General features: G+C 45.8%; 1 protein-coding gene across 2 annotated transcripts in view; it reads left to right on the top strand.

Annotated features, from left to right (window-relative positions):
• pard3ba (par-3 family cell polarity regulator beta a) overlaps window positions 1-20,897 on the top strand; it is a 142,496-nt gene that overhangs the window by 80,099 nt on the left and 41,500 nt on the right. For both annotated transcript variants that reach the window (XM_029449327.1, XM_029449318.1), the window contains 4 exons: window positions 423-508; window positions 4,627-4,671; window positions 12,679-12,894; window positions 13,599-13,800. In XM_029449327.1, the coding sequence (XP_029305187.1) occupies window positions 423-508; window positions 4,627-4,671; window positions 12,679-12,894; window positions 13,599-13,800 (549 nt within the window). The remainder of the gene's footprint in view (window positions 1-422; window positions 509-4,626; window positions 4,672-12,678; window positions 12,895-13,598; window positions 13,801-20,897) is intronic.

Here is a 20,897-nt window from a genome sequence, read left to right as displayed (position 1 = left end):
GATTGCATAATAGAGTCAATTCTGAGTTTGAAGGCTTAGAAAGAGCGACGACACTTCTGCAAGTATCCTGCTGCACACACCGCACAAGTAAAGGGTTTCTGAATGATGTTTGAGAGTCTGTGTGTGTGTGTGCGTGTGCGTGTGCGTGTGCGTGTGTTTGTCTCATGTGGTTAGAATCTGGCATCCATATATCCCTGTAAGTTTAATAGAGATGCTATTGTTTTACTGAATCATGCCATCTGGACTAGAGGAAATTGAATGATCTGTTGTTTGTGTGTGGATTTAAAATGTCATTTACTCCTTGTTGTTTGGGTGATGTAAGTCACGTGATGTAAGTTCCCTCTGCTGCTGCTGCTGCTCTGGTTCCACAGCGGATATCGATCCAATGATCTATTAAAATAACTGTGATTGTTGTTCTGCAGCGAGTATCAGAGCCCGCCCCGCGGGGACTACGAGGACTACGAGGACAACAGACCACGCAACAGAGCGTCCAAGAGCATGGACCTGGGTGAGCACACACACACACACACACACACACACACACACACACACACACACACACTCTCAATGAAAGAAGCTGTTATTAAAGTTCTCACCAGATTGAACGAATTTTCTTCAAAAAAACATTCTCAACCATCACAAAACATACGAAGTCTGATCATGGAGACAGACTACACACACACACACACACACACACACACACACAACAGCTATCACATGCCTCTTATCACTACATTTCTTTGTTGTCATATGTACCCCCCCCTCCTATTATCCCCGGCCTGAGGGGATTTGACCTCCTGAACTCATAAACCCAGGAGCTTTCCAACGAACTGCATGAACACGCCGTCTGGTGTGTGTGTGTCTTGTATTTGGGCGTGAGGTTTCCAATCTCGCCCCTTGCTGTGGGAGTGGAAGGCGAGAACGAGGGGGCTTATTTCCTCGCATTAACCCGGGGTGACCCCCATCCCGCCCTCTCTTCTCTTTCTCTCCATCTTCATCTCTTACTTTTCTCTTTTTGATACTTTCCTTCAATTCCTCTCGTCACTGTCGAGATTCTGTCACTGCTCATTTTTCCTTTCTCGCTTTTTATTTCTATTTCTCAGCCTTCCCTCCATCTTTGTTTATCTCCATTTTCCCTTCAGTACTTTCTTTCTCAACTCGCTCTCTTCTATCTATCTCTCTTTCTCCTCTGCCTCTCCCTGATTTCCAATCGCGGTTCATTAGGTTCAGTGGATTGGCTTTCTTCCTGCAGCACACGCCTCTGCCACCCAAGCTGATTGGCTTTCATTATGGACAAGGGTGGTCCGCACACGCACGGCCGTGCACACAACAGACACACGCACACACACTCTCTCTGCTCTATCCCACTGAGGACCCACTCCAATAACCAGCGCTATCTGCCTCCCCTCTCTGGCTTCTATCTCCATCTCTGGCCATCCTCCATTTCAATCTGTTTTTTGTGTTATCTCTCTGCTTCTATCTGTCCCTTCCCTTTCCAAAGTGCTCAGGGCTGAAACAAGGTAGTTAGCAGAGCTGAGTGTGTGTGTGTGTGTGTGTGTGTGTGTGTGTGTGTGTGTACATGATGGCAGGAGCTCTGAGCACATACGAGACCTCAGATGCTGACCCTGTCTACACGCTTTATATTTAAAGAGCTTTTCTTTTTTTCCCTTCCTGCGGAGAGCTTCCCACATGTCAGTCTTTACACTCACATGTATCTGAGCTTTAGCCGCAGCACAGAGCAGGTTAGCTTTTATTAAACGCCACTTGACAGAAAGAGGTGAGCTTCTTTTATTAACCCTGGGTGCCTTAGCAAATAGTCTGTTGACTCAGAGCTTCCACTCACACACAGAGATCCTCACACACACCGCCTGCCGATGCCAAGGTGATCTGTATCTCTATAGCTGTACCTCTAGGGAAAAAGAGTGTTTGCTCCCATTTGCATTCTTTAAAACAACAATAAAACACTGCAACAGATAACTTATTCAAGCGAGTCTGACGGTACGACTGAACCAGCAATAATGGAAACTAATGCATTTATCAGTCTAAGAAGCTATGGTCTGTTATGGGAAATGATCTGCATAGACTTCAAGATGCTCAAAGTGCATTAAAACGTCAGACCTGTGAGGAGACGTGAAGCCTGTAGACTACGCTTTCAATACAACTTATTTTGTGTACAATGACGAGGCTGCTTGAAGTTAAAAGTTATTTAATTATTGGATACAGACTGAGGCTCTTTAAAACATAAGTGGAGCTGCCCGACCTGGAACTTTATGTCATTCAGGCGGTGACCCTCTTAAATGCATCATTCTGAGTTGTGGCTCCGCTAAACGAATACACACAGTACACATCATGTTCAATTCTTTACGTTTATAACAAACCATGTCGTGAAAAACTGTTCACAATTAAGAGAGTTACCATTTTGTAGAGAAGTTCGTCTCTCCTCTCTCTCTGTCTCTCTCTCTCTCCCTCTGCCTATCTGTCTGCCTCTCTCTCTGTCTCTCTCTCTGTCTCTCTCTCTGTCTCTCTCTCTCTGTCTCTCTCTCTCTCTCTCTCTGTCTGCCTCTCTGTCTCTCTCTCTGTCTCTCTCTCTGTCTCTCTCTCTGTCTCTCTCTCTCTGTCTCTCTCTCTCTCTCTCTCTGTCTGCCTCTCTGTCTCTCTGTCTCTCTCTCTCTCTCTCTGTCTGCCTCTCTGTCTGTCTCTCTCTCTCTCTGTCCTCTCTCTCTCTCTCTCTCTGTCTGCCTCTCTGTCTCTCTCTCTCTCTCTCTCTCTCTCTCTCTGTCTGCCTCTCTGTTCTGTCTCTCTCTCTCTGTCTCTGTCTCCTCTCTCTCTGTCTGCCTCTCTCTCTCTCTCTCTCTCTCTCTCTCTCTCTCTTCTCTGTCTGCCTTCTCGTCTCTCTCCTCTCTTCTAGGTCTCTGTCTCTCTCTCTCTCTCTGCCTATCTGTCTGCCTCTCTGTCTGTCTCTCTCTCTCTGTCTCTCTCTCTCTGTCTCTCTCTCTCTCTCTGTCTGCCTATCTGTCTGCCTCTCTCTCTCTCTCTCCGCTCCTCTCTCTCGGCTCTCTCTTCTCCTCTCTCTTGCCTCTCTCTCTCTTTCTCTCTAGTTCTGTATCTCTGTCTGTCTCTCTCTCTCTCTCGCTCTCTTCTCTATCTCTCTCTCTCTCTCTCTCTCTCTCTGCTCTTCTCTCTTCTTTCTCTCTGTCTCTGTATCTCTGTCGTCTCTCTCTCTCGCTCTCTCTCTCTCTCTCTCTCTCTCTCTCTCTCTGTCTCTGCCTCTCTCTCTTTCTCTCTCTGTCTCTGTATCTCTGTCTGTCTCTCTCTCTCTCTCTCTCTCTCTCTCTGTCTCTCTCTGTATCTCTATATCTGTCTCTGTATCTCTGTCTGTCTGTCTCTCTCTCGCTCTCTCTCTCTCTCTCTCTCTCTCTCTCTCTCTCTCTGTCTCTGTATCTCTGTCTGTCTCTCTCTCTCTCTGTCTCTCTCTCTGTATCTCTATATCTGTCTCTGTATCTCTGTCTGTCTCTCTCTCTGTGTGTCTCTCTCTCTCTCTCTCTCTCTCTCTCTCTGTCTGTCTGTCTCTCTCTCTCTCTCTGTCTCTCTCTCTCTCTGTCTCTCTCTCTCCTCTTTTTCTTTGTTGTTTCTTTACCGTCTCTCCTGCACTTCCACATAAACGATATTCCAGCATATAGTGCAGGTTGATGTAGTTCTAGTATCCAGTAATATAGTGCACATACATCACACTATACGGCAGCTGACTGGAGGTTAAAAGGGGTTTTCTACACTTTGAGACAAAGTTGGCTGGTGGCCGTGCAGACTTATATCTTTCCTTCACAGCAAAGGAAGCTTTTCATTATAGGGCTGGGTCATATCGCCTGGAATAGCTTTTCTTCCAAACTGTCATTTTTTATTTTATCTGGCATGTGTGCACAACAAAGGTATTTCTATGTCTTTGTCTTGGTTGCTACAGATGTTTCTTTTTCAGGATTATATGAAGCAAGTTCTTTTGATTTCAGGTTTGCGCTCATACACCCTATCACCCTCCATCTGTCCCTCCTTGCTCCCTCTGCTCGCTGTTTATCACTTTCTCAGCCTCCTCCATCCCTCCAATATTCTCCCCTCCTCTCCCTCACCCATCTCTCCTCCGGGAAAATTGACCTCATAAAAAATGAAAAGGATTATTTAAGAGAAATAGCAGCGTAATGAAAACCTATTATTGTATCCCAGCCTGTGGCGGCGGCGGCGGCTGCTGGACGACCGCAATCCTGTTTAGTTAGATTAGGTGGTGGTGGGTGGGGTGTTAGTGGGGGTTTCTTCTTGTTTTCCTTTTCCTCCTTTTATTATTTCTCTCATTGTCTCACCTCTATCTGTTCTCATTTTCTCTCACAAGCACAATATCATTACTCTTTCTTGTGGTTTCCTTATATTTCTGCTTCTTTTTCATTTCCTCTTTAAGTCGGTCTCATTTCGTCGCTCACTCGTCCTCCTCCCTCTGATACTACTGCAGGGAGTCGTTTACAGCGTGTGCCAGCACCAGTAGATACCAATATAACCATTTACAAAGCAGCACAAAGCTGCTCTCTATTCTAGTTTGCAATAATATGAGCTATTAACTGTGATTTTGTCTGCTTTTTTTAGTGGCTGATGAGAGCAACATGGGATCACTGGTCGGGCAGAGGAATGGTGAGTGTTGTATATAATCTAAAAACATCCGTACTCTCACAGAAAGACGCTTCTGTCCCAGCAATCTGCCCCATTTCTCTAAAATTGACCTTCTGCGTGAAGATTCTTCATTTCCTCTGCATTTCTTTAGCTTTTCTCAAACATTTTCTTTATTTCCTCGTTCTCATTTTGCCTCCCCCTCCCTTCACTCCCCGGCTGACAAAGTTGAGTTGTGAAGCACTTAGTGTCTGAGCTCTCGCTGCTTTATAGCCGTCCAGGTCAGCAGGCCCACAGTGCTCAATCCTCACCCGGCTGACAGCGGCCGTATAGCATTACAATGTCTTGTGCTTCGGTTATTCCTCCTCACTCACTTCCACCTTGTTTTATTCGAGAAAAGTCTAGTTAAAGGTAAAATACAGTTTTACTGAGTGCCATTACACCGTAGTGGTTCAAACTATGTGTAATTCACTCCTGAGAATTGAAGCGCTTTATATTTCTGACTGCGGGGACAACTGTTGGAATTAGCCGTCTCAGACCTCAGTATGCAAATATGTCTATATAAGTCACTATGGAATATGTCCAACGTCACAACTTTTCTATACAACTTATAACACATGAATTGAAGGGTAAATACACAGAGAGATTAAATCCCCGTCTGGTTTGCCTGTAAATATCCAGTTTACATACATGTGAGCAGATGGGAATTAAATCCCAATTATCGTTCCATGCTTGTCATATATTATAAAACAGGACAGTTTGCTCACAGTGATCTGTCATTAGGGCTTGAAAAGCGAAATAAGTTTTAATATCAGCCCGTGACATCACTCTTCTTCCTCGATGTCGCTCCATTGCATCAGGTGCCAAATATCTTGCATGAATTGTAAAAGTCACATCTGAATAAAACTGTAAAAATGATTGTAAAGGGCTTTAAAATGTGTCCACTTGTGTAATTCGTAAAACAATACGTCACAGTGGAACCCACTGCAGCAAATCGAGCGTCGCACCAGAGATCACAGCGTTCCTTTTTTTATTCAATTGTGAGATATAATAAATACAGCAAAGCCAGTAGGGAAGGCTGGAAATGGACACAAATGTAACCAAGCAGTGCTCACACCAAAGATAAAGAACGAAGAAATTGGTCAAAAGTTATTATAGCTTGTGCACACAGTTCCAGGGCTGTATGTAGGAGCAGTGTGTGCTGCGAAAGGAGCAGATAGGGCATCAATGCATTCCCACTGAGCCAGATATAACTGCTCCAGCATGGCTTCTCAGTAGCCAACGTCGTGTGGTTTTGTTCTGGCCATCTCCAGTACACATATAAATCAGAGTGTTGCTGGCAGGTCGGGCTGCAGGAGTCGTGACTTTAATTGTGGAGTTCAGCAGCGTGTCATTTAGAGCTCCCACTGTATTTTGATACGGCAACAAGGCTAATATAAGAGAAGGATCATGAGCAGCATTTTAGTCCTGATGTTGGGAGACAGGCTCTCTGCCTCTGTGTCTCACGCACACGCACACGCACTCGCACTCGCCCTCGCACTCGCACTCGCGTACACCGATCTCTTAAATCCACCTGCAACAAGCCAACTAAGCCTGTTGCCTGTGGAATACAAATGGCCCGAGCATCGTTGGTGACCTCAAATCCCCCCCACACTCAGCATTCACACAAGTGGCTTCGCCCCCCCCCCCCCCCCCCTCCCACCTCCTCCTCCATGGTATGATTTTCTTGGCATTTCTGATCAGCCTTAACCCTTATAACCCTTATGATATATAAATCCATTCCTCTGCCGCAGCATTCCTTTCTTCTTTTTTTTCATCTCCTGCCCCTTTGACGTCTTAGCTAATGTGTATTGACAGGGCTTTTGCGTGTTTTTCATTTTTGCTGACGCAGTGTATTTGCCAAGCTTCCAGAGCTACACCCCGCCCCTCCCTCCCTCCTAAATGGCCTCAGTGTTTCTTTATGAGCTTTGACATATTTCATTAGGCGGATGGTCTTAAGAGGCCTGCATGGCTTCTTTAATCTGGCTAAAACCCTTTTTCTCTCTGGCTAGAGCCGCTGCGAGGAGCGCTTCACTCCTCTAACTCTCTCTCGCCATCCTTCTCTCTGTCACTTACTCACACTGTCCCTCTCTCTCTCTCTCTCTCTCTCTCTCTCTCTCTCTCTCTCTCTCTCTCTCCATCCTTCTCTCTGTCACTTACTCACACTGTCCCTCTCTCTCTCTCTCTCTCTCTCTCTCTCCTATCTCCATCCTTCTCTCTGTCACTTACTCACACTGTCAGTTCTCTCTCTCTCCTCTCTCTCTCTCTCCTCTCTCTCTATCTCTCTCTCTCTCTCTCTCTCTCTCGTCTTAAGAGTCTCCATCTTCAATAGAGCTTTTAGTTTTTTTTTTTTTGCCTTTCATCTTTGCCAGCGCTCTCATGCTTTTCCGCTTCTTCCCGTTCGCTTCTCTCTTGATTATTCTCTCCGTCTCCTGCTCTTTGTCGCCAGCTCATCCCCCATTTTTAGTATCCTCGCAATCCCAAACCTTCATCTCTCATTCTTCTTCCCCCTCTCCCTCCTTCTCTCCTACATCCCATTCTCTCTTTATGATCACTTTCATTCTCTTTCTCTCAACAGGCTGATCCCTTTTTATTCACTCACTCTCCGTTATCTTCGCTCCTCTCTCTCTTTCTCTCTCCATCCTCTGCAGCTGTATCTGTTCCAGCCTTATGTGATTATGGTGAACATGCTCCAGTCTCAGAGTTTCCTCCACCAAGTCAGAACAGCCTTTTAGTGCCTCTGTATGTTTTGTGAAAGTGTGTGTGAGTGTATATGTGTGTGAACACCCTGCAGACCGCCAGGAGAGTAATGGAAAGATATCCCTTCATTCATCCCCCCCATTTTTCTCCCTTAGAGTCTAACATCTCCCCTGGCAGCAAGCTGCCCTGTTACAACACACCTGGGAGCTCATCCATCACACACACAACACACACACACACACACATACACACACACACACACACAACTGCAATACTGCATCTCAGCCCTCATGTTGCTGTAATGTGGTTATTTTCCCTCCATGTGTGTTTTCTGATGATCATTTGAACACATCCGTTGTCCGAGCTAACGGCTAACCCTGCAGCGCAGACGTCAGAGCCGTCTCTCCGCGCGCCCTTTAGTCCCCGTCGTTTCTCTCTCCGCACAATGAGACTTTTTAAAACCAGCCGACGTCCTGCCAGCGCTGAAGCCTCTGCTTTGTTTTCACACGCTCTGTTTGGGTGCTGTGTAACTCTGCCTCTCGCTGTCACTCGCTCCTGAGCTCTTTCCCTCCCTCCCTCCCTCCCTCCATCCGTTCTCTGCATCTGGCGTGTCGTTGTGGATTTGTTGTGTAGATTCAAATTGATTTATCATCTGTAAGGATCATCTCTAAGTGTTTTTCTGTTCTGCTCTTTTTACATGGTCAACATCTTAGACCTCTAGGCAACAAGGTGTAGTGAAAGTGTGTGTGAGTGGCTGCTCATCAAGTGGTGGAGCCTCTATTAGGTCTTATTTTCCTCATGTCCCTGACATATCCGGTCTAAAATGATGCATATATGGGTCGAGTAATAGTCCAAAAGTCAGTTTCAAGTCTAAAATGTTCTCCCCATAAAGACCTCGAGACCCTGACGGTAAGATTCACGTGCAGATTGTTTTGCAGGTGTGTCTGTGAATGTATGACTCCACAGTTCTCCCTCAATGCACCAGCACTTTTCATCCGTCACACGTGTACAAATGGCTCATGTCCCGCTCGGCGCAGTGCGCTCCAAGCCTCATCCATACTCTGCCAACCCCCTGCGCTGCTGTAATCCAGTAGAGGTAAGCAGTAATTATGAAATGGCCTTTTAAGTCCTCTCCAGTTATTAAAGCCATTCATCTAGTCTGAGGCTGAATACATACCGCCCATATGTCCCCCATTCTCTCATACATCCAAACAGCGAAACCCAATTACTGCCAGAGCAGCGCCTCCACCCAGCTTCAGCCTCTGATATAGCTGAGTGCATTCACGTAGAGATGGAGGGATGCCTAATGATCGGACAGGTCTTTAATTGGAGTGGAGTTTTGATTGGCCATAACATGAATTGGATTTGCTTTTACCGGCTATACAGTTGTCTGAAGTGATTTGGTTTGAAGTCAAGTTTGTCGTATGATGAGAAAACATTTCGACGATGAAGACGGAGCATCGATGACGTTCTGTGACGAAACATTATACACTATTCAAAGGATGAGAGGCGACCCATGAAGAAAAACTAAATCAACAATGAACTGATCCTGTTTATTCCTGGGTTTAAAAACTACCACAGCAAAAATGAAACTACACATTCTTATCCATTCTGAAATATTAACATCTTCAGTAGAATAATGCCTACATCTGCGTCCTGCCACTCTTTAGACGTCTCGCATGTCATCATTGTTTTTGCTCCAATAAAGCTTTAATGGTCTGTATTCAGTACATTTAATCTCCGGTCGTGAGCGCCATGAGAGGTCTTTATGTCCGTTTCTCCGCGTAGTTTAAAGAACTTAAATCCATTCATAAACATTTATGGAGATGAGATTTGTTAATGGCTATTGTAATTCAAGATCCTTAAGGCTCCTCTTGCACTTTTATTGAACCGGTGTGACACAGGAAGAGGTTATTCTGTCCCTTGTAACAATAATAAATAAATAACCTCCTTTGAACAGGGTGACACTTCGAGCCGGCTTTCTTTTCACAGGTGTGTGTGTGTGTGTGAGATGTGTGTTTTTATGGCAGAGTGCAGGTCAGAGCCTGTTTTATTGGCCCGTCCTCAGATTGGATATAGATGGAAACGTGTGTGTGGTTCTGCGATGTGTGAGCACTGTGGTGATTCTCTGGGCCAGGAGCAAACAAGCCCCTTTTCACTGTTGGCTAAAGTGTCTCCTTGGCAACTCACCGTCACCTCCGTCCCGCCCACCCCCCAGCGGTTTTGATGGAGGGGGCACTTTCTTGTAACCGTGGCAACCTTTCAGCCAGCGCTGCTGGCTGTGGAGCTCATTGTAGTCCAGTTGATAGGTGAGTGTTAAGACCCCGCTGAGACACTGCGGGAGGGTGCTGCAGTGTGCCGGGGTTTAATCTGGCATGTGTGTAAGCGTGTGGGCTTGTTTGCATGTTTTGACTGGAACAACAACGTCACATTTATTATAAAGAAGACAAGCTGATTGGATAAATTAATCGCCAACTATATTGACAATTGGTTTTGTTTAACTTTTTAAGGCAAAATCCAATTTCAATTTCCAAGTTAATTTCTACTTGTGTTCATTGTGTGAGATAATTAAAGTTGTGTGGACCGCAATTATTTTAAATATAAGTTTTGACCCCCCCCGTGATATAAAACCAGAGAATGAGTTGTATGAGAGTGCCGCTCACAGGTTGCAGGTGTGTCACACTCACTTTTAAAGTACAAAGCGGCATCATGGAGCAGTGTTCCTCCTCGCAGGGCCTGTCAGCACAGCAGGACCCACGGCTAGGTTGTAGGCAAAGACTTCACTGCTGTGCTGACACCACAGCCTGTACTAAAGTCACAATATACTGTACATAGCACACTGAAATGTGTGTGTGTGTGTGTGTGTGTGTGTGTGGATGTTGGCATGTGCACACTGTTGTGCATACATCTACAGTATGCACAACAGGTGTGGGCTTCTGAGTGGATGTTTGTGGGTTTAGTGTGAAATGCAAGCAGCATTTTAAAAAGGTAATTGGCAGGTTCGTTGTTTTCAGTAAAACATGTTTGGCATTAAGGATGTTCTTACAGAAGTCGCTTGTCTATCAAAAGTCGAATAAGTATTGTTTTATACACAGTTGATTATCACTTGAAAGTTTTCCTTGATGTTCCTCAACACTGGACTCTCCAAACATTGTCTTCCTGAAACACTGGACTTCCCCACCAAACGGAAAGTGAAGAGGCTTGATCTTTAATTTAGGAGTGTTACAGCTGTGAAGGGCATTGCCATGTTTGGCTGTTAGGCTGTTTGTCAAATATGTGCACCAGCTTGAATCAGTGGCAATCAGGCGGACGTGATGCGAACGGATCGGCGAGAGCATCTGCTGGCACAGCGGGCAGCGATATGTGATAAACGCTGATTTCACCCTCCATTGGATCGAGCTGGCGATGATAGCCACCTCTCCCTCGCTCATCCATCCTATTAAACGCTCATTATTCATTTACCTCCAGCCTCATCCGCCTGACATGCATGGAATGAGTGCGCTCAAAGCCCCCACACTCAGAGCCCCCACGCAAACTAGCAAAAGTGATCATATTTCTTCCCGTTTCATCTAAAGCGGTCAAGGACACACACGCCACTATCTCATACAGGCAGCATCATGACTTTATTTTTATTTATTTTTTATTGGACCAAAAATTCTCCCATTTTGTAGTACACACACACACACACACACACACACACACACACATACGCGTGCCCACGCTTTTAGACACACATTTTGTCTGTGTATAGTGCAGCAGTGTGCTGGCAAGGAGCTTAATTCTATCAGGCTGCGAGCTGGACAGCCGTAATTACATTTGTGACACAAATCCTGCCTCTCAAATTGAGCGTTTTATTCCTGAGCGCTCCCCCCCTCTCTATTTATAACCCCTTATTCCCCATAAATCCCACTTCCTCTCAGAAAGTCAATTTAGGACTTAAAAGGCAGCAATGCTCCGCTTACTCCCCCCCCCCCCCCCCCCCTTTCCTTCTTTAGACTCTACCGCCGCTTCAGTTTCACTTCCCTCTTTTATTCCCGTTCTACTTCGGAAGCTTTGAAGCCTCTGAAATGACGTCTTAAGCAGGGAGTGCCACGGTGCGAGGAAGTCATCCCTACAGGATGCCGGAAAAACTCTCGCAGCCCGTCGGTAACTTCTTCGAAGAGCGCTTGCCACTGTTTCGTTGTGATACACGACTGGGATGGGTTTCACTGTTGGTCACCGGTTTCTCACAGAGCGGCGTGAGGGCGGGTCCCACTTTGGCGTGACATTTACTCTCTCTTCTCCTTTGTCTCGTTTTCTCTCAGTGTTTTTCCCCCACAGCTCTGCATTTTCCTCAAATCTTCCTCAAATCTTCACTTTCCTTCCCCGGCGCCTCCTCCCCTTCTCTCCGACTCCCTGCTGAATCAGCTGTGGCCTTCATCACTTTCCTGCTCCTCCGTCTCCCCTTTCTTCCCGTCTCGACTTGGAGGCCATACCCGAGTACAGTATGATGGCAGTTCATTTATTCCCCCTCTCTTTTGCTTATGCATGAGCCTGTCAGTTCCCGTAGTACCGCTCCTCACCTGTCCCTGTACCACTCCGCCTCATTCATCCTTACTTAACCCCCCTCCTTTATGTTGCTCCTATAGACTCTTGACTTTCCCCTCATATCTGTCAAACCTGGTTTCACCCTCTTACCTCTAACTCTCTGTCTGTCTGTCTGTCTGTCTGTCTGTCTGTCTGTCTGTCTGTCTCTCTCTCTCTCTCTCTCTCTCTCTCTCTCTCTCTCTCTCTTTCTCTCTCTCTTTCTCTCTCTCTCTCTCTCTCTCTCTTTCTCTCTTTCTCTTTCTCTCTCTCTCTCTCCACATTTCATCTTCATAACATTATATTTCTGGATTTTAACTTTTTTGAGCTTCATTCCAAAAGGCCATATCCATCAGGTTACACTCAGGTGGTCTTATAAGGCTGATAAAGGCAAGATATCACCAGCTTTTATATATTCTTTATTAATATAGTTTAGAGTAAATGGCAATTGGGAAAGGTCTGTCATTCTGATCCAGTCAAGACTCCATCAGATTGTTCTCTTTAATCCTGCTTAGTTTGACCTTCTGCCTTAAAGTGTTTGTATTTGTTTTCACAGGTTTTATTTTTATAGTTTCAGAACTTTTATTTGCAGTATTCAATGCTCTTTTCCCCCCCGCGTGTTTACATAAGATAAAGTATCTGTATCTGCTGCCAATACAATCGTCCACGTCATCGCTCACAGGCCCTCCCGTCCTCTCTCGTCCTCTCTCGTCTCTTTCTGCTTCTCAGAGCCATCAGCGGGCGGAGCGCTGGGCCCGACCCTGGGCCTCTGGAAGTCCAGCTCGCTCGAGAGTCTCCAGACGGCCGTGTCGGAGGCCAAGCAGAGCCGCAGCAGGGCCCAGGTGCCCTTTCACCGCCCGCGGCCGCACATTGTCCGGGGCAGGGGAGCCAACCAGAGCTTCCGCAACGCCATCGACAAGTCGTACGATGGACCTTCTGAGGATGGTAAGACTTTTCATTAACATTTTACTGTTTATTGTACTGATGACAAGAAAGAGACACAAGACAGCTTAAAGTAATGTTCATTCTTAATGTAGGACTGTCTCTGTTCCTATAATATAAGATTATTTCCTGGGATTATTTTCCATTTTTAATAAGACCCTACACTGCCAATGCACATCCCTTAGGCTTTATAACACACTGGCACTCGAGAAGAGCCAGAGGCCTGCCAAGGGACACTGCTTAGACTAAGTACCGTAATGAAATGCTACATGATTTTATCCACTCAGCAATTTAGGAAGAGCAACTTTATATCTTACAGCAGCATATTATTAAAAAAATTTACTTCTCTACCTTGTGAACCCACAGACATGTTGGACGTCGTGTGTGATAACTGAGGAAATGATCCTGCGTGTTAGCTGACATGAAAAATGTCTGCATTTGTATTAGAGGTCTGACTCTATTTCTGTTTTTAGCAGGTGCTCTTATACTTTAAACTCTACATGAGAATCTCTTATGGTGTCCTTGGCTTGGCACATCCAGGTGGAGAGACGTGCCTCTGGCCAGCCCCCCTGCACTGGGAGAAATGCTGCCTATTAGAGGACTAACTAGCACACTGAAACGTACATGCATACTGAACAAAATGTTATACATGCAGCTGCATCTATGAGTGTGTATTCCAGTCTGTGCGTATATCGCTTTCCCCTCAGACGACGACCTGTCGGAGCAGAGCTCCGGCCACGAGACTCCCGTCAGCAGCTCCTCTCGCCACGGCCTGGACGCAGAAGACGGAAAGAAGAAGAAGAAAACCAAAGGGAAGAAGAAAGAGAAAAAGAGCAAAGGGAAGAAGACTGACGTTTCTGTGGATGAGCCGGAGAAGAAGACCAAAAAGAAAGGATTTGGCCTCTTGAGGTAGGAATATACTTTAAAGTCACGAGTCATACATTTAAACAACAGACGTGGGGTTTCTTTATTCTAAACCTTTGTAGCGTCAACACCCTTTGGTTAGTTGATGATAAATTGACAGTAACTCAATTCTCTAAATTGAAAAGGTCACCTGATAACAAGAAACGTGTGAGCGTGATCACTTTTATTTTTGGGAACTGGCACTTTTGGTTGTTTAACTTCCATATGTTCAGGGTCGGGCTCAGAGAAGGAAATAAAATCCCTCCTGTAAACGCTCGATTTCAGGATTTATGTAGAAATCGACGGAAAACAGCTGCCCTACTTTCCCCCTGGTTACGTTTCAACAAATTGCCCACTGAGCCCAGCAGGATTATGGGATATTGGATTATTGGATACGAACACAACCTTCGCTGTAATGGAGGGTATCCATTATCTCTCAATCCAAGTAAAGTCCCACCGACACAGTCCCAACCCAAGCAGCTTGTCACCCCTTTATCAACGTGTCCCCATCGTGATTGTGGAGGTCCAATCCTCCAACGGGAAGTCCTTATCTATTGGCAGTGACACGATGTGGTCAGTGTATCACTGCACTTCCAACACTTGAGATTCAATTAGGCTGTGGCGAGAGATAGCGCAGGCTGAGCGTTGGCCTACCGATGGCAGATAAGAATCCAATCGGCCACAGTGTCAAGGGCAGTAATGGAAGAGATGTTCACATGGTTAGGCTGCTAGTGGAGAGTAGGGCAGAGAGGAGAAGGGCAAGATGAAGGACGCACACAGAGGAGCTGAGTTACTCACAGGAGCGCGTGTCAAGGGAGGTTGTAGTTGAGCGCAAACCCGCCGAAAAGTCTTCCTTTCCCCAATAAAATGTACTTTACTTCATCGTAAAAACGTTCAATTTATTACACACATCAAGCTTCTGCTGCTTCGCCGCAGCGGAATATGTAGGAGCTGACACTGCTAGCTGTGTGACAGATTGTGTGGATGTCTGGAAGGTAATCTCTGCATCTATACTCCACAAGCCGAACCACTTCCTGTTGTTTCCCCTCATTTCTCAGGTGTACATGTTGGAACTGGGATTTCTTTCTTCTTATAGTCTCTTTCCATCGCCCTCTTTATGAGTCCTCTTTGGGTCAGACATACTCTTATTGTGAAAGGGTCACTAACTTGCCGTCTTTATTTGAAGACGCTGAACTGACCTCACTGTAAACCTAACAGTGACGGGTAAAGGGAGAGAAGCTGCAGAGCTTTTAAGATTGAGATGCAAACTTTCCGTTTCTTTTGCTCTGCCAAAGTTTTCACATCAAAGACGATGATCATGTCAGATGCCAGTAAAGGCAGTAAAGCGTGAGTCTTACAGCAAAAAATGTGAAACTTCATTGTAGGAGCGGCAGCTGCTCTGCAAGTGCACTGGACTGTAGTGTATGAATAATGCAGCATTTCTCTCAACGTTGGAGAAAATGCAACCGGATATTATGTTGATTATTATTTAAAACCTGCCTTTTTATAACCTCTCTAGACTTTTTGACACAAATATGAATGCTGGTAGTTACACACACACACCTTCTGCTTGTTCTTGTTTGCACGGTCATCCTTTTTGAATTGGCAACAATAGTCAGAAACACTCAAACGCAGCCCACTGCTCATCCCAGCCCTGCGTCTGAGTGCTTTTCTAACTAAACAATAGAGCAGAGTCTCGTATAAAAGGCTCCCAGATTGTTGCTCCACACACTCGCCTTTCTCTCACTGGCCTTTATCTGGCCGGCTTGATCGTTATTGAACTTGAAATATGACTTAATTAGCCGGAGTATTGCACGGTTCAATCTAATTGCGGCTCTCAAATGTTATTTTACTCCAATGGCAGCATTAGGAAAAGGGCAAATTATAAACATACGACCTCAATTTACCTCTGCAATGGAAGCGTGCGCAGCGGCAGCTCTGCAAAACAAACGTTGGAAGTCGGCCCTGTCCTTTCAGCGGCAATAAATATTTAGTTTAGCTGCGCCGGTATTTGAAGAACAAGCTGATTTTGGCAGCAGTGTATTGCAAACAGCTGGGTGTAAGGTGACCTCTGGAGATCACATTTGTTGTGGCAACATTTGTGGGTTTTGTTTTTGCTGAATCCATATGTGATCTTCTTTATATGATCATTTCCTCTACAGTCGGTGTTTCCTGCTGAGAGTCTGTCGTTGTTTTTAACTGCCGTCGTCAAGAAAGCGCTTCAAATAAAGGTTAAAAATGAGGATGATAAAAGGTCAAAGACGCCGACATCCATACTGTTTAGTCTTTGCTTCACGTATTCCAGCTGTTACAAATTGGCCTAATCAGGGTGCTGTAGTGTTTTGTGGAAATTGTGCTCACAGTTCAGAGTATATTCAATATCTATTGACTTTTAGTGGAATTGTATCTTGACGATATAATCAAGTTTTGTTTTTACAAAGCAAAGCGAAGTGTAATTAAGACGTTTGTATTGTTGTGCAGCTGTAATTCAGAGCAGTTCAGCACTAAACTGGATTATTTTAAATATTCTTTCGTACACACTTTCCACATTGTGAGACGATGGTGACAAAATGCTCGTTAATTATCGGGATGAACGTTCAAGGAAATGCTTCGAGAAAATGATATTTTAATAGAGTTCCATGACTAACGGCGGATGAAAATGATGCGATTGAAACCCTATGATGTGCACGTCGGTTCAGCTGTTGTCTCGCTCTGCACGCGCACGAGACGCCGTCAGATGTGGCTTCTCCTCCTTTTCCTCACCGGGCTTTTAAAGCCCCGTTCGCATCCTGTCACCCCGATTGCTAAATAAGCCACGACACACGGCTGTGCCCTTCAGACCTTCCTCAGCAGAGGTTGACTGCCTGTCTTGTCTGTATTCAGCAGACGGCGGTGAAGCCTTCGCCTGTAACGTAGCCTCGGGGGCTGTGCCACTGACACGCCGCAGAAAGACTAACACTGGAACTCTGCGCTGCTGTTCCCTGACATCCGCTCACTCCTGTAGAACAAAGAGGCTAACCTGGTCAAAGGTTTCAGATGTCTTTATCGAACAAGGACATTTACATTACACTCTCTCGTTTTAATACAACCTTTGCCAACAATATTATGATCTAAAAAGTAAAGGCTGCACTTCCCTGTGCTCCCTGCCACATCTCTTCACAAGTTTCTCCTTTAGAAGTTGATGCTGGCAGCTTATGTGAGGATTAGACATATTATAGTTTTAACCAACATGAGTAAATCAGGAGGTCAGGGGTGTGACTAACATCCTCTTGTGTCATCAAGTGTTTATTCCAACTCCATGTGCATCTCGAGCGCGTGCGACCAATCACTAGGTGTGTCACTGCCCCGCCAGCCCCGCTGGGCGCTGACACGTCCCGTCCGTCCCCGCGTCCCGTCCGGTCACTCACTCAGTCAGTCAGGATCAATGTTCAGCTGTCGCTCTCAGCACGCGTCCCACTGTGACAGCGCGACCCCCCCCCCCCCCCCACCCCGCAGCAATTTAAGGAGACATGAAAGCCGGGCGTTTTTGATCCGCTGTTTACAAATCCACATACAACACGATGTATCTTCTTCCCCCCCACTTCTCTGTGTGCTGCGCTGAAGAAATCCGACAGGGATGCAAGCCAATTAGAGCCGTCCGTTCCGCTCTCATCCATCTCAAAGCCTTGTTGTCATACTGCGAGATGATTCCTGATGGATTACTGCTGTCGCTGTGCTCTCCTCGTTCCCTTTCCTTAAACCCTTGCTCCCTTCCTCTTTTAAGCTGCGTCCTATGTCTTTTCCTAACCTCTTGTCCTTGACCTCGATGTAAGAAAAGACGAGAGCATCCGACTTTTTTTAAGCAACTTTATTTATAACCCAAACAAAATACAAACTCAATGCTGTACGATTGAAAATATAATCACAGTGTTAAGATGTTCCCATCTTCTCCTTTACTTCCTTTCTTCCCGACCTCCCGAGTCCTTTGTAACTTATATTTGAGTGTTTCTTTCATCTCATTAATTCCTGGAGTGAACTATTGATTTAACCAGGCTACATTAGACAAAATGAGCTCTCAAGTCCCGTTTGAATTCACACAAGTTTGTGATGATCTGTGATTAAGTGTGCTAATATGAGCTCTGTGAGGTCCCGGAGAACTCCTGCCAGTTAAACCAGCACAAGGCGTGTTGTTCCTGGACTTAGTCTTTGTGAAGTTTCTGTCGTCGGGGCTTTTCTCTACAACTGCTCAGCCATGATGGCCAGTAATAACAACATGAGATATCGTCCTGTTTACTCTTAACAAACCAGGAAGTGATCGTTTCCTGTGCATCAGAGGAAAAGATCATCGTGCTAATGAGTGTTTATACCTGCAAATATATAACAGCTTTAGCTGGCTGGAGCACTAATCACTGTTTGTTGGCAATAAGCAGCTTCGCAGTGACTTTAAACACAGAAGAACACCGAGGAAGGGAAAGATAGACGAAGAGTATTTGAAGGTTGTCAAAAGTGTTGCTCGGCATACCAAAGTCCCTGTGACATGTTTGTGTGGGTGACTCTAAGCCGCGACGGGGGTAAATTGGAGGTGCATTACCTAATCCCACCGTTGGTTAATGCACCGCAGGTGGATCCCTTTGATCCAACATCTCGTCTGCCATTTAAGGACCGTTAGCTGCTCTGATATAGAATATGTCTCCGAGAGAGTAGTTATTAATGTTGGTATTCTCTTTTGTAAAATATGCATACAGTTTGCACACAGGCAAACCCATCTCCTGTGGATAAGCATTATCGCTCCCTCTCACTTCATCTCTATTCATCTCTTTATCTTTACCATAAATAATATATGCACATCCACAAATCACTTTCTTTGCAATGCTTGACATGCACGGAGCGGACGGGCGTGGCGTGCTAATCAGGGCTGCTTTAAACACATGTTGCCAGGGAAGGTAAAGCCTTGCAGACTGTGTTCGTGTGCAGGTTGGTGAGAGGTTTGAATGATTGAGATGGACGTCCCGCGTAGGGTTAGGGTCTCTCTTATCTGCCGTTGCGATTCCTAATGCGGTTTTCCCACCAAACCTCTCAACCCCCTGGAAAGTGCTGTAACATTGAAATGTTAACAGCAAGCAGTGAATCACCTTTTCCATAGAGAGACAGCAGTCTCACAAATGACAGCTATTTCTTAAATTTCCTTCATAATTCACATTTGTGCACAATTTGCTGCCCGCCGCCCGAAATATAAGAAGCTGCCAAGTATTTTTCCAATCGTTGAAAATGAGCTTTCGCATAGTCGAAGCAGCTTCCTGTACACTCTATTGAGGCATAATTCTAATTTACAACTTTGCCATGGAAGCAAACAGACACTGGCGCTATCACCGACGGCAGCCGCCGGAAAACAAATTAACTTCTTTCCCTCCGTTTCTACCCTCCATCCGGCACGATGGGCAGCGTTCTTGAAATGATGTGCGGGTTTATTGGTGTTGATGTGAGCTGTCCGTCAAATATCAGAGGGATGGGGAATTGACAGTGGAGATGATGAGGAAATCCTCATGCATATATATCAGCTGATAAAGGGGCAGTGACAACAGGCCTCCCCGGCCCTCCCTCTCTTCTCTTCTCACACCAAAGGCTTTTATGTTTCTTGTCTTTCATGCCCGGGCTACACCTTCCTCTTCTTCTCCCACAGCGTTCGCCTCAGAGCTCTTTTCTTATTTACGGCAGGGAGGGGACTCGCTCCTCTGCAGTTTGACCGTGACGCGGCTCCGCCGGAGCAGTAGAAGAATTAATGACTTTATTCATGGGCTTCAAACTCCTTGTTTACCTCCTTCCTGCAGAGTTTCCCGGGGGAAGTTTTTGGATGTCTGCACGGTTTAATTTCCACTCTCTCGTCTAACTTCTTTAGTCGGCCACATTGTCTATTATATATCGGCTTAATGTTTCATACTGCCTGTTCTGTAAGGAGCAATCTTCAGAAAGCTAATCACATCGCTAATGTCCTCCAGAGTTTTGCCAGTAGCCGTCACATTTTTCAAACGGCGGAGATCTCATTTAGAAATGAAAATGTTTTATTTCTGCCGGTAACGTCTGTGACTAATCCAACTGAGGAACATGATACGCACATTTGTACAGTGAATTATTGCCCCATAAGGTAATTATCAAATGAGATGGCGGAGCTGAGACTTCCATTTGTGTTGATCAGTTTCACGATCCATCAATTCCTATCGAGTTATGACATTTGAATTGACCTCGAGGGATGGTCGCTTTGAAGTGCAGACACATCCGTATCGGCCAGACAGCTCAGCGGCATTTCGGATGCCGACTGCCCATCACTCAGCGGCCAATTAAAGGTATTCATGTGGCCACAGGAAGCAGTCATGACCAATTAGCATTCACGCACACATGTATGCTTAAAGCACGGGGCGCCAGGAAGCGATTACACCTCAAATGTCCTATACAGTCATCTACATGCCATGAGTGACTGATGGACTTCCTCTTGTCATTTAATGTCTAATGACACACACACACACACACACGCAGGAGCACACTTGTGTCTTCCCTCGCCGCCTCGCGCATCGAACACTGAAACACACGAGGAACGTGACCTCTGCTTTCCAGACGGAGAAGGTTAAGTGTTTCCTGTCCAAGGATGTGCGGAGGGCCGCGGGAGCCAAGAGTCTAACCTTTTCCAGTCTGCCAATGGCTGTCATCTGGAGCCACGGTGACCTAGCCTTTCCTCCAGCCTCCAGCTGGGGGAAATGTTAAGAATTTAGAAAAGGCATCTTTTTTTTCCCCCCCCCCCACTAAATGTATTCACATACAGTACCAGAAGGGCGGAGGAGTCACTGTAGTTACCACCCAGCTACTTGTGTTTATGTCTGTCTATACACAGCCAACGTACAAAGCTCCCTCCACAATGGCAGGGTGTGAGGATGAAGCGTGTCGCCCAGTAGTCTCCTTAAATATTAATAGCCTCCCTGACAGAAGTGGGGAGGGAAGAGGAAAGACGAGACCACAAATTGCCGTTGGCGACGGATTTTGTGTGGAATTGCTAATATACGACACAAATCAGAATGCAAACAATTAAAGAGCCAATGTTTCTCCAGACGGCCCCTGGAAGGCGCCGCTCACAC

The sequence above is a fragment of the Cottoperca gobio genome, chromosome 2, assembly GCF_900634415.1.
Source record: "Cottoperca gobio chromosome 2, fCotGob3.1, whole genome shotgun sequence".
NCBI classification, from domain to species: Eukaryota; Metazoa; Chordata; class Actinopteri; order Perciformes; family Bovichtidae; genus Cottoperca; species Cottoperca gobio.
Note: the sequence above shows the minus strand (reverse complement) of the source record. Positions and strands in the feature narration are given on the sequence as shown.